The following is a 16,453-nucleotide window of genomic DNA, read 5'->3' on the forward strand; positions in this document are numbered from 1 at the left end:
TGAAATGAGACGCAGTGAGACGTGAACAGAAATCATTTACTTTGTCCATATATAGGGATCAAAACCAGTATATACACTTGAGACTATACATACAACGTTGCTATGCGATTTATGTACAAATACATACATATGAAATCTATGTACGCACATGCGAAGCAAAGAAACAAGTTTTTAACCTCTTCACAAACATATGAAATTGAAATTCTAACTGCCCATAAATTCAGTACACTCGTTTGCCCAACGAACAGCGGGGGAAGAGGAGTTTTGATAGCACTCCTCCCTCCCAGCACGCTAAGCCCGCAGAAAAGTTCAAAGTAATTAAACGCAATTTGTTGGCTTCTCAATAAATGCACAAAAGCACACATCAGCGCATGTACTGTGTACTAAATGTATGTAATTGGGCAAAGGCACAAATCCAAAGTGAAATGCATAATAAAAATGGCGAACACTTACCGTTTAACAAACGAAGAATTTGCAAGGTTGCTTTGCTGTGCTTCTGCTTTGCTCTGCTTCGACTAACATACATAAATTATTGCCAATCAATTGCTTGCTTTAATTTCACATTATTATTTATGATTATTATTGCAGTTTATTTTCGGTTTCACATAACACGAAACTATTGATTTGCCTCTGGCTTCCGATTCTTTTGATTGCTATTGCTGCTACTATTTGCCTCCTCCTCCTACTCCTTCTGCACTCACACAAGCATAGATAACATTGACGTCGACGCGCCGTCGCTCAGCTGAGCTTTGTTGTTGCTGCCCCCGCGACGTCCGCCTACAGCAGCAAATGGCAAATTTTTGCACATTGATTATTTGGATGGGTTTTCATTTTTTATTTTTATGAATTCGATTCACATATGTATACACAACAGGCACGCATATTACTGCACAAACACACACACTTGAACAGGTTGTAGCCCCATTTTTATTGCATTGCACATTCTGTTACTTGCATTTTGCTTTCTGCTGCTTTCCTTGAACTTATTATTACACACACGCATATGCAGCCTTATACATACATATACAAAACTGTATAACTGTAAGCACTGCAGTTTATATATAACGGCGTATATAAGGCGAAATAAAACGCAAAAAAAAAATTAAAATGAAATAACGCCAAATGTCTTTACTTTGATTTGATTTTTGCTTTGCACTTGTCGCTCCCTTTCTTCGTTAGCACTTTTTTCTTATTGCTCTCACTGCCTCTCGCCTTTATTTGGGTAAATTGATCATTGCTGCTGTTGTTATTGCTAGTATTGCTGCGAATGCCACAACAAATTGAACCACAACTGCTGCTTTGCTGCTGCAAGCCACGAAAACCAATTTCGTTGCAACAACAACACTTTCACCGCCGTTTCGAGCGCCTTTGGCTGAGGTGCATTGCATAATTATACGCGTACACACACACTCACTCGCACACGAACAACCACTATAACTGTAACATCAGATTGTTTATATATCTCGACATAGTTAATTTGTTTATTATTTTCGCTACGCCTTCGTCTACCGCAAACCAATACAACAGCGTGACCGTAGTTGCATTGCAAAATATACCAAGAATATACAAAATACCTTTTTTACTAATTGTTGATGTGGTAACACTGTTTTAGTAATGTTTTGATATTCAACAAATTTCTGTAAAAGACATAAATTCCAGATTTGATTTTTGTTGAATTGTAGAATTTGAAACTTTAGAATTCATTTAAAATGTTTTCAAACTTTATAAATTGGTCATTTAACCATTCAAAATAGAAATGACAAAACGAGTAACGGCTTTTCCGTATGGAAACTCTTATTGGTACCGAAAATAAAGTCACACTGGTTCCCAGCTAGTGTTGACCAATAAAAAAGTAATGTTTATTGTTGAATGGACAACACTGAACAGAGCGCCAGTTCGAAAACGTCAGTAAATTCATAAGTATTTATTCATTTTGATCATACTAATCGCATAGTCAAGCACGTACTGTTGGTTTTTTTCATTCGTACAACGCATTTTATTTTATAAATTATTTACTAATGCAATTGTGTTTGCTTCTTAAATTAAATCAATTGAAAGTTGTCGATTTCATAAATCTATTGAGTTTTCTCATTTTGTTTAAAATATACACACATTTATATATATTTATTTATTTTTAGAAAGTAATAAGCTATAGATTATTCAACTAAAAGCTATTAAATTGTGGCAATAATCAGTATTTAAAATGCTACAATAAGTTTTGAAACACAAGAACATTGAATTTAATTAATATTATTATGGCTGTTCCACAATTTCCAAATTGCAATATTTTGAAAATGTGGAACTAGAAACTGACTAATCACTTAATTCATATAGTGAGGGGACTGGAAGGTGAAAGACAGACCCCATGCGATTGTTATATTTTCTTTGTGATTTTATAATTTGAATTTTGTTTTGTCTTGTTTTGGGATAGGTTTGCGCACAATTAAGAGGATAGTTTAGTTTAGGAAACCGTTTGTTAATAGAAAACCAACAAAAAGATCATAGCAATAGAATTGGCAGAACATAACATAAAGGGTATTAATTAAATTGTGCGCTAAAGTCGTTGAAATGTTGGCGGTCGATTTTCATTATTTCTTTTTCTTTCACTTTGCATCCGTTTAAAGTGCGGAATACATTTACAAAATAGACAATTATACATGTACATACATATGTGTATATATAATATATATTTTTCTTTCATTTAATATATATGTATATAGATAGATTTATTTAGCTTTGTGTTGTATGAGAAGGTTGTGTTTTAGAAACGCTGATCCATGTGGCTGTTTATTTATTTCTTTGTTTTTGTTTTGTGTGTAAAAGACATGCTTGCACTTTAGTGTTTTATTTTATTTATCAGTTTAGTTATGTTTATGTTTACGTTTTTGTTTTTTTAGTTTTTGTTCTGTTGTAATATACAAATTGCAATTTGCGTTTAACATAGTTTGTGTATTATGTTCTAGTTTAAATACGCTTACATACGGATTTACCTGGCACTATACACAAAAAAAAAAATACGATTTAGCAACAATTATTAGGGAATAGCTTAAAGTGTGTGTGTGTGTGTTTGGGTGAACGCTCAGTGGTTCTATCGACATGTTTAGACTTTGTTCAAATCTCAGTTATATTCCAATAAAATATGCAGCATTTAATCAAAACTTAATCAGCATGCATACCTCAAGCCATCTGTGTGAGAGTGTGTGTGTGACTGTCCAAGAGTGTGTGAGTGTGTGTGTGTGGAATATTAAACATAAAGTAGACATATTTACATCTACGCAAGCTAATTGAAAGCTGCTTACAATCCGAACAAAAAAATAGAGAACAGACGAAGATACAAATTAAAAAGAGGCTAATACTTAATGCACAAGAGTGACAGGAAAATAAAATAGTAGTAGTGATAAAAGTAAATGGTTATCTAGTTAACAGCTTAGCATATTAAATAAAATAATCACAATTTTACATTTATGTATATTGACGGTGGAGTTTTAGAAACTCGCGCACAAGAATTAAATACTAAAATGTTACGAATTTCGCTCGCTTGGTTTCGATTCGTTTATCGGTTTCTGCTTAAAAATCCATATTAGAATCTTGCTTTAGTTATACACAGAGTGGCGTGCATGTGTTTGTGTGTGTGTGTGTGTGGGTGTATGTGACTATGTGTGAGTGTGTGTCTATGCATCTGTGTTTTGCTTGGTTTTTGTGGCTAGACATTCACCAGTAGATATCGATCAAATAGAGCATCGCGATGAGCGTCAGGGTTAGGACCACCGTCATCACCACGATGCTGATGGGCCAACATCAGTCTGTCGCAGATTTGCGCATTATTCGCCTGGCGAAGCCAATGGCCGTATCTCAGAGAATCTCACAGCAGCGACAATAACGGGGCCGATGTCCAGTCGTCACCGCTGGCGGTGTTACGGGCGCAAAATAGGCGTGCACCTTGATATTTGGTAAATGATTCTGGAAGACAAAGAACAAGTAACAAAATTAAAGTACAATTCAAAAAATATCTTAAGAATACATTTAATATTTCATTATAATAATAAGTATAGAAACCTACACTAGAAAATTTTAAATAAAAACTTAAATACTTTGGTAGTTGTAATCCATATCGTATTCGAATATCTTTAGCTGATTTCACTTGTTTACGCTAATCTTAAGTAGTAAGAAAGCTACAGTCGAGTGTGCTCGACTGTGAGACACCCGCTACGTATTGTGAATATATAATATAATATAATATTGTTAATAAAAGCCAAACAGTATGGTATTAATTTTAAATTATACCGAATTCTTCCCCATAAATGTAATACTTACCTTCTGTATATACCCCCCCACCATAAAATTTACTTATTATCAATTAGATAGATTGTAAATAACCAGAATAAAACAAAATAAAAATTATACCGAATTAATATAGCTCAAAAATACTAAATATGTATCAATGACTAGATTTAGTATATATACATTCAAAATACTCAGTATATGTAGAACAAAATGTACCATAAACGTACCACATTCGCGACTGAAGCAAAACAGTGCGGTATTCTTAAACATACCAAATTAATATACTACAAAACTAGTATAAATGTCTTATTATGCAATTGGTATATTGATTTAAAATATTTTCATTCAAAATATGTCATAAATTACAAAATATACCATATATGTTGTACTAAAACGATTGTTATTCGATTATTATCAAAAACAAACTTGATCTGCGTGCAAATATAACAATTGCTGTTGAAAAAAATTATATTAATTAATTAATTATTAATTATTATTATTATAGTCTATGAGATCTAGGTGTTCATATGGACAGACAGACAGACAGATGGAGTCGGAGATGCCTGCTTACATTCATTTCCTGCAGGCACAAAGTTATAGTACCCTTTTATCCTATGGGTAGCCGGTTTAAATATCGTAAGAATATATAATATTAAAGTTCTTAGGATTATAAAAAATACTGAAAAAGTTATTGCAAGATCTAATTTTTTAGGCACTATTTCTAAATATTCGATATCTAAGTCTCGACTCTCTTTATTCGACATCTAAGTCTCGAGATGTTTTCGTTTTTCTAGGCTAATTCGTATAGCAAGTTCCCTTTGCCTTCTTTACCTTTAGCTTGCGTATGGCGGCGCGTGAGATAAGCTGGCAGTCAAATAGCTCGATCCGCTGCAGATTGTGACACGACACTAAATGCTCCAGCGTGCGATCCGTGATCAGTGGACAATTGTCCAGTTCCAACACAGACAGACTTTCGGCCGCACAGCTGCCCGAGGTCAAGTGCCGAATGCCATCATCAGTGATCAATTCGCAGTGCGACAAAGTCTGCAAAAAAAAGAGATTCCAACTCTTATTATAAAGATCTTACTATTATTAATCCTAGTTTACACACCAATTTCTCGAGACTGGGACAACCCATGGCCAAGTGTGCCAGCGTTAGATCTGTTATCTGGCTGCACTCCTCGAGATCCATGCGCTCCAAATACTTGCAGTTGCGACCCAGCGCCTGAAAGCCGATGTCTGTGAAATTGCGACAGCCCGACACCTCCAGTGTGTTGAGCTGTTGGTTGTGGTGCGATAGCGCCATCAGCGAGAGATCAGTTAGCTCCACACACTTGGACACGCACAGCTTCTGCAGCTTGTGGCAACTGGCAGCCAGCTGCCTTATTGACGCATCGCTGATGGTCTGCCAAGAACAATCAATAAGACTTTTAGTAACTTTAATGATGTTAATATTAAGTTAATTGACTCACCTCACAGCTGTGTAGATTTAGCACCATTAGATCGGGACAGTATTTCGCCAGGCACGTGATGGCATTGTCGTTAATCTGTTTACAACCTTTGCTGCTGAACTTGCGCAGCCGAACACAGCCACGTGCCAACGCCTCGACGCCATTCTCTGAGACCAGATTGCACCACGACACGTTTATCTCCAGTAGATTCTAGGCAAAGACAATTAAATCATCATTAATTTATAATTAATGACATTCTTTAGTGCCGTGTCAAAGCAGTTTTTCATTTGCAGGTAACTAGTTAAAATTTCCCACTGCCTTTCACTTGCATTTAAGCTGTGAAAAAATTGCAACCTCCCAGCTGTTACCGCTTAATGTCTTGCATTGTACCTTAATTTGATTTATAGTTAACTCATTAGTTTGTTTTTTTCAAATATCTTTAACTAGCTTTGGTATGCTTCTTCTAACCACAGAGGTATTGCATTGAAAGTTTGGCATCTGTTTCGAATCTAAATCTAGCAGCTATGTTGTTAAACTCCAGCCTCGCAGCTCTTACCTCTTAATGTATTGCATTAATAGATCAATCACTTAATTTGATTTATAATACCTTATAATTAGTTAGTTTTTTCCAACAGTGTTTCGCTTGCAACCTTATACTGCATAAAACCTGCAACCTCCAACCTCTTACCATTTAGGTATTGCATTGAAATTTAGTTAACTTGTTTTCCTCATAGAATTTTGTATTTGTATTTGTTGTAATAGATCTGTAAGTTAAATAAATTTAAAGTCAACTAGCTTGTTATCCTCATAGCAATTCACTTGCATTGAAAATATAATTCCAACAGCTATGCTGCATAAAAACTGCAACCTCTCAGCTCTTACCACTTAGGTATTGCGTTGAGTGTTAGTCAACTGTGTAATTCTAGCTGTGATGTTGTGTTAAAATCAAAGCCTCCTAGCTCTTACCGCTTAATGCATTGCATTAATAGATCGGTCACTTAGTTACGTATGTACTTAACTAGTCAGTTTTTCCAACAGCCTTTAGCAACCTCCCAGCTCTTACCATTAAGATATTGCATTGAAAGTTAGTCAACTTGCTTGTTTTCTCACATTTTACTTGTAGTTGAACAATAATTCTAAAAGCTATGTTGGGTTAAAAGTACAGCCTCCCAGTTCTTACCGCTGACGCATTGGATTGATAGATCAATCAATTAGGCAGTCAGTCAGTCAATCAATAAATAATATAAAGGAACTCAACTTACCGCACAGCCATCGGATATATATTTGAGGCTATTATCGGTGATGTTGGAGCAGGAGTCCAGATTAATGGCGGTCAGCTTGCTGCAATAGCGACTGATGTCTGTGACGGATATATCTGTGATCTTTTTGCACTCCGACAGATCCAAGTGCTCGATGTTGTGGCAGTGATTCGCTAGAGTTCTAAAAGAATATTATATTAAATGTTGGCTGTTGGGAAAAATGTTGTCCCTACTCACTTGATGGACTGATCTCCGACGGATTGGCAACCACGCAACGAAAGTGACTTGAGAAAACCGCCGCATCGTTGCGATATATTCTCAATCACCGGACCCTGTCAAGCAAACAATATATGAATATAGCATGATAATGTTAAGTGAATTGGTGGAATTGTTCATTAGGACGCACCTCGATATCACGTTGAAAATCGAATAAATTGATTTTTTGCCAGCTGGAACCGTCTAGGGCAAGTACGTTCCAATATTTGCACACCTGCAACAACATGCAATGATTCATTTAGTCGACTAGTTATACAGTTAGTTAGCTAGTTAGTTAGTCAATGGAGTCACACCCACCTGAGCACAGCGGCATAGCGAGACAACGTCCAGGTAGGAGAAAACACGCAGCAGCACCTCCTTTGGCAGTTGTTTGATTAGCTCATCGTCCAGTTCGTTGGCGCCTAGGTAAGTTTGCTGTAACAACAAATTCCAATTCAATTAGTTTCACTTTATCTAGTAGTGTTGTGTATAGAATTATAGTGTGTGCTCTTTATTATATGAAGTGATTTATAAATTGAAATTGTACCAAAACAAAACAATTAACTCCGATCGTAATTGAGGCTGTCCCAAAAACAGAAAAATGTTCTTTCAACTAAAAGTAACGGAAAACGCAACAAATTAATTGATGAACAATGCTCGGCACGAGAGAAAGATAGAGATAGACAGGGGGAGAGTTGGGGTGGGGGCAAAACAGTAAAAAGGCGAGGCGTATGACAAGGAGGGCAATGTACAAAATGGCGCTGCTCGAATGAATGACCGCTGCGAGAGACAGAATGACAATATCAAAGAGAGCAACAGAGAGAAATGTATGGTGGATTTGAAAATCAAAAGTCAAAGCAAATTTTGTTTTTGTCTTTGTTGTTTTTGTTTTTCTTACAGAATCCTGATCCACACAAAGTTGGATTTGCATTTGCATTTCTTGCATGTTTGCATTAGTATTGGTGGCCACCGTACGCTTGCTCTGCTGCTGCTCAACAATGCACACCTCGTCGACTGCTGGCGATATCGAGGCTGCGCTGGACGTGTAACTGCCGCTGCTGACTGCGACTGCGACGCCGCTGCCGCCACCGCCGCCGTTGGCAGCCATTATGCTTGCAATGGGGGCAGCACTGCCAAAGGTTGCGGTGCGCCAAATGCTGCTGCAGATGCCGCTGATTAGATTTGTGCTGCCGCCGTGATAATGATTGTTGTTGTGGTTACTGTTGTTGTTATTATTGTTGTTCGTATTGTTATTATTATTAGACAGTTGTAAGCTCAGATTACGATTGGCATTCGCATTATTGTTGCTCTCGCTGCTGTTCTCCGCTGCCGCTGCTGCTGCTGGCGTCGACGTTGGCGGCACACTCAAACTGACGCTGGTGCTATTAGTTGCAGTTGTGCTGGCACCGCTGCTGCTAAAGCTGCCACTGCCACTAATGCTGCTGCTCCCACTGGGTGGACATAACAGTTCAATGCTACCGGCAGCCCCTCCACCGCTGCTGCTGCCACTGCCATCACTGCTGCTGCCCCGACCACCGCTGCCGATGCCGCCGCCAGCGCCGCTGCCGCCATTGGGCGATGCGCTAATTCCGCTGCGCGCAAACATTAAGCGTGGTGCGTAAGTCTCTCTTGCGAAAGCTTCAACTCTTTTCAACTCTCTCTCTCTTCCGATGCGCTCTCTTTGTGTGTGAAGCGTCTATCACTCGTCTCACTCACTCACTCACTTACGCAGCGTCGCTGCTCTGCTCACTGTGGACTTTTGTTCGCGCTGTCTTCGTGTGAATGCACGATTAAATTATTCACAAATTGCGTCTTTTGATGATGCGCTGCGCGTCGCTTCCCTTTGCTCTTCGCTATCTTCTTCTGTTTTGTTTTGTTTGCTTAACAAAAACAAACCATCAATGTCTTGTGAGGCAAAGAGAGGACGTTGCGCTCCTCTCTCTCTCTTTCTCTCCCGGTTTCTTGAAATCACGTATTCTAATTTGCGGCGTTCGTTTAACTTTTGTAGACACCGCAAACTTGGCAGTTGAATTGCATTTTTTTGTTGTTATTTATTTTAATTTATTTTGTTGCTTTTCTTTTGCTTTAAAGCTGCTCGTGGCGCGCACGTGTGAAAAAGAACAACAGAAATAAATACATATTAAATCACATTTAAATTGTTGCCCCAAGGTTGTCACACATTGAGGGGCCACAAAATATATAAATTACAAACAACGTAAGAATATTGAATTCGCCTTCACAAATTGATATTGGCCGGCCAAGTGATCTGATCTACAACTCGTCCGCTTTGTGTTAGCTTTGAGACTGACGACACAACCCAAAAAAAATAAAAATAAAAACTGACGACGACGGCCAGTCAATGACTTTGGCTTTTCCCCTCCCTCCAGGCCCGTTTTCGTATACACACACATACTGATAAATAAATATATATATTTTAAATGAATGCCATACAATTCAGCTTAAATGAAAAACCATCAAAGCCAATTTAAAAAAGGCAATCGAACGTGTTGCGAATTTGAGTAAAGCGCCCAACAACACAACAATAAAAAAAAAAACAACATTCAACATTCAGAACGACAACAAAAATAAACAGCAGCTGTTGAATGGAACTTGTTGATCGGCTCAATCACTGGAAAGCTGGAAGACGGTCGGGAAATAACCGGTGAGAGCTGCGCGCTCTGAGAGCATCCAAAGAACGAAGTTAAACGATCTTAAGATACGACATCACATATAAGGAGGGGAGATAAACAAATTTAAACAAATATTATTTTGTGGTGATTTTTTTTTTTACAACGATAAGAAAAGTGGAACGCAGCAGGAAATGTTGACAAAATCTAGATTTTCAATTAATCGTTACAAGGTCGAATAATACGAGTATTTATTACCATTACAGTGTGTCACAACTTATTAGACACAGCTCAGATTACAAAGTGCTAGTCAGCTTTTTTGTAGACAACATAATAGTTTTCTTTCCTTTTAAATTTGCTTCGTCATGAATTTATTAAACTTTTGTTAGCAATTAAATATAAATTTATACATTCTAAAGCTCTTCTCTATGACCAATCGTATTCCATTAAGAACTGATGTCAATAATACAATCCAACTAAGTAACAATTGAAGATCGGAAATTGTTGTTGAAGAACATCTAACAACGCATTAGAATTTAATTGAGAGCAATACATATGTATGAGTGAATTTATTAAAATACTACATGAAGAAACTCTTATTTGGCACAACAAATAATAATAGCCTATATTTGGTCTAATTGAGTACAGCTCTTTGAATTATGTATGCGTTTCTACATTTTTGATTGCAAGAAATTAAAATAATTATATATGTAGCTCATGTTTACAGATGTATGCATAAATATTCTCATTCGCATTCACACTCAATCAACTCGCACTCAAGAAAAACACAACCACGACTGCGAAAAGGAAGAATGAACTTATGGCCCACATAAATATATATCTCAACACATCTCAACTAGTCTGAAGCACTTGAGTAGATTCATTTCAATTCATATTCAAATTCAAATTGAAATTTCTATTCATAATTCGCATTGCATTCGTACATCAACTAAACTAAACTAAATAGCTTCAATTCATTTCGTTTTATTAAGTGCACACTGTTTACGGTTCCCACACAAATTTTGCGAGGATTGCTCAATGAGTGCTCAATAAATAATTGAGTACAATGAATATCGATTTCCATTAATCATTTAGGAACAAATTATTTGCTACATTGTTCCCATAAATGAATTATAAATTGAATACAACAAATGATCTTTAGAATTAAGATATATATATTCATGGGTTTTTATGAGAGACTATTATTTTAAAAATATAAGACATTTCGAAACTTATTTGAAAAAAAAAAATAGGAAAAATTTGCTGATTAATTGAATATTTATTTATAGAGTAACCTTTAATTTATATTCCTTCAATTAAGAAGAATTTTAATAAATCTTACACTTTGGAGATTTTTAAAAACAATATGTTTTTTTTTACTTTTCAATTACATTACATTAAATAATTGCTAAAAGTTGGCAATCGATATTTAATGGTTTTGTTCTTGATGCAAGAATGCTGGTGAATCAGATTATTACATTATTCCTAGCACGCTTTGAACGACTGTTACATTCATTTATCCGACATACACAATGCAATAAATAATTCCAATTATTATTAACATACAATTTATTTACATTTAAGTGCCCATTAAAGTATTCAATATTAATTGAGCTGCCCTCGCACCTGAAAATGCATTTGCATTCGAGTCGTGCAACTTATGGCGTTCGTTCCGCACACGTAATACGTGATACTGTTCACATTAACCTCTGCCCACTGTCGCCCGCTGATTTGTTATTGTTGTTGCTGTTGTTGTTATTGGGCACGTAAAATGCCTAAGGCAAAGTACCGCTAGAACGAGCGAGCAAACAGCTGTGAGGACAGGCCGTCCGTCGAGAGTGTCAAACACACAAACACAGATGCCAAACGTAAAGCAATCGCGAGGTGCGAAGAGCAATCAAACAAGCAAAAACCACACGCAAAGAGAGGATAACCAGATATACAGAGAGAGAAGAGAGTGAGCATATGTGAGTGTATTAATGTGAGTAGGCAGATATGTGTTAGTATGTGAGTTTGTGTGCGTGTGTGGATCGTCTTGAAAAGTAAACAAAAATGTATAAACTCAAATACTGCCTATGAAATGTACATTTTGCATGCATTATTTGTAACTTGTCTGCCATTAAAAAACATGGCTTCGCTGAGTGTTATGGCCAAACGAATATTCAAATAAAACAGACAAGACAATTTGTGCTGGATTTTCAATATGTGCCATGGTCAAACAAAAAAGTATCCAGTCATCTTTTTGCTGCTGATATAGGCAGAGAGTTCAGTTCTAAATGCACATAATATGAGAGGTATATAGGATGACAGTATATAGACCTCTCGAAGGCCACAAGGTCAACGAAAACTGGGTCAGCTGTGCAATATATCTGTGCTACATATTTCGCCACACACACACGTACATACACATTGTATGTGTATCTGTATATAGGCTAACGAATTATGCGAGCACGCAAAAAAAAATAATCAAAAGCGAGACGCAATAAAAACACTACGCAAAGACAACGTTATCAGCCAAGCAGGCAAAACAATGCCCGAAATTGCGAATGCAAAAACAACAATAAAAAAAAACTCGCAACTTGAGCACAAAACAGACAGCGATAAAGAGACTAGAACAGCTGACGGGCACATAAAACAGCAGCAGCAAATTGCAAGCAAAAGAAACAGCAACACACACACACAATGTAATAAAATAAAACACACACAGACTGTAATAAACTGAAACACACACAAACACCCACACATACGCATGGTACACTGGGAACTGACAAAATTCTCACGACTATTTGACAAGTTAATAGCTGCTAAAACAGAATGTATTACTAAAATTAATTAACCGAAAGTTAAGCGTACCATTTGTTTATGTTTTTTAAAGCGGCTCTGCTGATGTTGATTTAAAATTATACTGCGAAATAGTTTTACATAGTTTTCACCCACGCACACAATTTATTTGCTATACACGCAAATAAATTCTATATATAATTATTATTTTTTATGTTGCTGCGCGCGCTGGAAAAACCAAAAAAATCACACAACCAGAATAAATGCAGACACGCGAGACAATGACAACGACAGCGACAACGGCGAGCGCGACGACGACAATTTCGACATGGATAACAGAGCGCAGCAGAATGCAAACTGAGCGAACGAACAGCTGAAGCTCAACTGTGTTGCTGCGCTGCTCGTCGAGTCCTCAACAGAATGCATTGAGTGGGGTCACACTGGCACACGCACACACACACACATACATAGAGCCCTACACAGTGTAGTACATAATGTATGTGCACATAGAAGAGCGTTTGCAGCAGTTGCGTGCGCGGGGGCGTCATTTTGGGGGGTGGTGCAATGCACCCACAAAAATAACAACAACTTAAAATCAACACAAAAGTCTCAATGAGAGCGTAGTGTGGGCGCCAATGTGTGCGTGTGTCTGTGTGTTTGTGAGAGAAGGAGAGCCAGCCAGTCTGTCGAAGACATAGAGAGAGAGTGAGCGTAAGCGTTTGACAAACAAAAACAAAATTGTCGGCATGGAATGAAACTAAAAATTCCGCTGCTGCGCTGCCTCCCCCTCCAAAACAGACGGTCAGTGCAGTGCAGTTTACAGCTGTGTGTTTGTGTGCATGTATGTATGTATGTAAATGTGCATTCACTTTTTAGCGCTGCCAGACAGTAGCACTTTCATGTCAGCTGTTTTTGCAATCCAAATGTGTTTGCAATTATTGTTAATGCTCTTAACTTGTTTTCAGCGCCAAGCAACTACGACTACAGCTAAACACAAATACAAATACACTAATACACAAAAAGATATTGTTTATCTCTCAGTTTGTTGTGCGATAGCCACAACGCAAATCTAAATTCGATAACATCTGCTTGCTCCTTCTGCCCTTTGAGTAATTAGCATTAGCTTGACGACTATTCATGAGCGAGCGGGAGAGATAGAGTGCTTCAATTGTAGCTCCACTTTTGACGACTTGCGAGCTTTGGCTCAACACACTGTCTCACTCCTTCACTTACATACATACAGTTGTATATGCGTATGCACTTAATTTACATTGAAGTCTGCCAAAAGCAAAAACAGTTGCCTGCTGGTCATTAGCTGAGGACAGACAGATGGACAGGCAGTGAGACAGACCTTGTTGCCGGGTTGTGTGGGGTGGACCAGCGTCAACGAGTTTATTGCACTTTTGCTAAAGCCGTAAAGTCGTTGTTAACTTGTGTAAAAAGACAAACAGAGACACACACACACACAGAAGTTCGGGGTTGGGTAGCAGCGCCAGCCACTTACACTTTTAGAGGAGCGGGTTTTGGGTGCAACAGCAACAGCTCGCCGCGCCAACAAAGACGACAAAGAACCAACTTCGCCATAAACATGTAGTATAAAGAAATCAGAAAAGGCAAAGTGTGAGTGTGTGTGAGTGAGCATAGTCAATTGCAGTGTGACGGGCTGCCAGCAGAGGGCGCCAATCTTGTTTGACTTACTGTCTCTCTCCAGTCTGAAGTTTGCTACGTGTGCACATTACTACATGTTTATGTGTGTGTGTGTATGTGTGGGTGAGTAAGTGTTTTGGCTGATGCGCGCAAACAAAAGAGCAACAACTATACACACACACACTTGCATGCACACAGCCAATGAGAGTCAAGGAAGCTGTTTGTTGTTGTTGGTATTGGCATTTATTGCTTTGATTGTCTGTCGTCGACGACGCTGCGCTTCAATTGCATTCCCAGTCAGCCAGCCTGGCTGGCAGACAAGACAAAGTAAAGGAAAAGGCAAAACAAAGTTCGGTTCTTGTATGTCGCAAACAACTTACGTGCTTCCTTCTGTGGTGTAAAATATAATGCATGCATAATATTCAATTATGTATTTGTAGTTGGTAAACTTAAAAAGACATTGTCGACTTACATCGATTCGACGATGATGACGATGATTCGAATTGGTCATTTTATGCGCCGCGAATTGCTGTCGTTGCCCTCGCTCTTCTCGCTCGCTCACTTGCTCTCTTTCCAACTCGTTCTCTTTAGCGAGATATTTTTCTTTGTTGGTCAGCCGTTACGGCGTCCCCTTCCCACGCGCGTAACAGCAAACGCTCTTTAGTGGTTGCGTGTGGCTGTGTCTGTTGTGAGTGTGAGTGGGTAAGCAGGAAATTATGCGTCGCACTGCGGCTGCTGCCGTGTTGTTCTTGTTATTGTTGTCGCTGCTGTTCTTGCTCTTATTATTGTCGTCGACGTTGCTGTTGTAATTCGCGTTGTTGTTGTTGTTGTACCAATTGGTAGTTGATGCGCTGAAGTTCTTTGTTCTTTTGCGTTGTTGTTGCTGCTGCTGTTGCGTCGTTAAAATTATACATTATAGCAGCGAACTGCAATTGTGTGATTGAGCCGATTACTTCTTAATGCGTAAATTAGTTTTTCTTTGCATTTCATTTCCTTCTTTCGATTATTATTTGTTGTTATTTGTATGCACATTACACTCGCTCAATAAATTCTAAACTCGAACACAAATACCACAAAACGATTGAAATTTTATTTAGATTGTTTTTCCTTTTTTTATTTCGATTTTTCGTTGCTATTTTAGCAGTCCAACGTTAATTTGTTGCAACAATAATAACGTTTCGACACTCTTTGCACGTCTCGCTCGAACTTTATTCTGTTTATGTTTATTTTTCTTGTGAAAATTTCAACGAGATTGCCGTAAGCTAAGCGATATGCGCGATGAATCGATGCAAAATCAGCTGTAGTGTCTGTTTGCTCATCGCTAAAAATTATGTGCGCATCGATTGCATACAAAAACAAAGTCAGCTGTTTTAGCTAGCAATTTGATGTTAAGCAACAGCTGTTCATTTATTCGTTTAGTGTTTATTTTTTTTTTAATTTTTAATTTTAATTGTTAAATTTTTGCAAACCTCGAAATATATAATAAAATAGTCTTCAGTCTGCGCAGTCTGGCCAAATGCTGTTAAAATCTATCAACAACACAGTATGCATCAAACTGTAGGTTTAGTGGTAAAGACTGTGCAGCCCTGCATGGTTGAAATAATTGTTTCTTGCTGAGAGAATTATATTTCTTAATAATAATTATAATAAAAAATACTTCAACTTTTATGAAGACACATACAAAATATTTTTTTGTTTAATTTACCTAGATATGTAGAAAACCCAAATTCAAGTTGCCCGCGCTTATGGCGTTTTTCTGAAAGAAATATTCTGGTCACACTGCTGTCACCGGTGTCAGTGCTTGTCGTCTTCTTCTTCGACAATTTAGATTTCCATTGTAAATAAATAAAATTTAATAAATTCGTGATGTGGCCTGTTGTAATGGCTCTCTTGCGGCGCAATGCTGTCTACTTTACGTTGCCGGTTGCAGCTGTTGTTGGTTTCATTGGTTACAACCTGGAAAGTATTTTATCCGATAAATACACACCATACAGCCGTGAGTTGCTCGTAATTGTATTTACACCTGAAGTGTTATTAATTGAATCATTCATTGGACAGCTTCTATCCAGGAAGTCCGCGCTAAGCGTTTAACTGACGACAGTTTAATAGAGAATGCCGCCAATGTGGAGAAATTGCAATTGAAGAGCGC

At 37.8% G+C, this 16,453-nt stretch overlaps 3 protein-coding genes across 3 annotated transcripts in view; 1 reads left to right on the plus strand and 2 right to left on the minus strand.

The window, feature by feature from the left end:
- Positions 1-604, minus strand: part of LOC132792268 (protein Atossa) — a 31,924-nt gene extending 31,320 nt beyond the window's left edge. Inside the window, exon 1 of the mRNA XM_060801557.1 lies at positions 454-604. The gene's annotated coding sequence lies outside the window, so the exon portion shown is untranslated. The remainder of the gene's footprint in view (positions 1-453) is intronic.
- A 1,487-nt stretch (positions 605-2,091) lies between these two features.
- LOC132792271 (F-box/LRR-repeat protein 20) lies at positions 2,092-9,313 on the minus strand. Its single transcript, XM_060801559.1, has 9 exons — positions 8,148-9,313; positions 7,568-7,684; positions 7,401-7,484; positions 7,232-7,326; positions 6,998-7,175; positions 5,757-5,945; positions 5,396-5,689; positions 5,116-5,328; positions 2,092-3,960 (listed from the first exon to the last, which is right to left on the minus strand). The coding sequence occupies exons 1-9, from the start codon at positions 8,853-8,855 to the stop codon at positions 3,853-3,855; spliced, it is 1,986 nt and encodes a 661-aa protein (XP_060657542.1). The 5' UTR covers positions 8,856-9,313; the 3' UTR covers positions 2,092-3,852.
- A 6,765-nt stretch (positions 9,314-16,078) lies between these two features.
- Positions 16,079-16,453, plus strand: part of LOC132792275 (small integral membrane protein 12-A) — a 497-nt gene continuing 122 nt past the window's right edge. Inside the window, exons 1-2 of the mRNA XM_060801564.1 lie at positions 16,079-16,300; positions 16,363-16,453. The exon at positions 16,363-16,453 is cut by the window's right edge and continues 122 nt beyond it. Of these exons, the coding sequence (XP_060657547.1) occupies positions 16,171-16,300; positions 16,363-16,453 (221 nt within the window). The 5' untranslated portion in view covers positions 16,079-16,170. The remainder of the gene's footprint in view (positions 16,301-16,362) is intronic.

This window comes from Drosophila nasuta, chromosome 3 (assembly GCF_023558535.2).
Source record: "Drosophila nasuta strain 15112-1781.00 chromosome 3, ASM2355853v1, whole genome shotgun sequence".
NCBI lineage: Eukaryota > Metazoa > Arthropoda > Insecta > Diptera > Drosophilidae > Drosophila > Drosophila nasuta.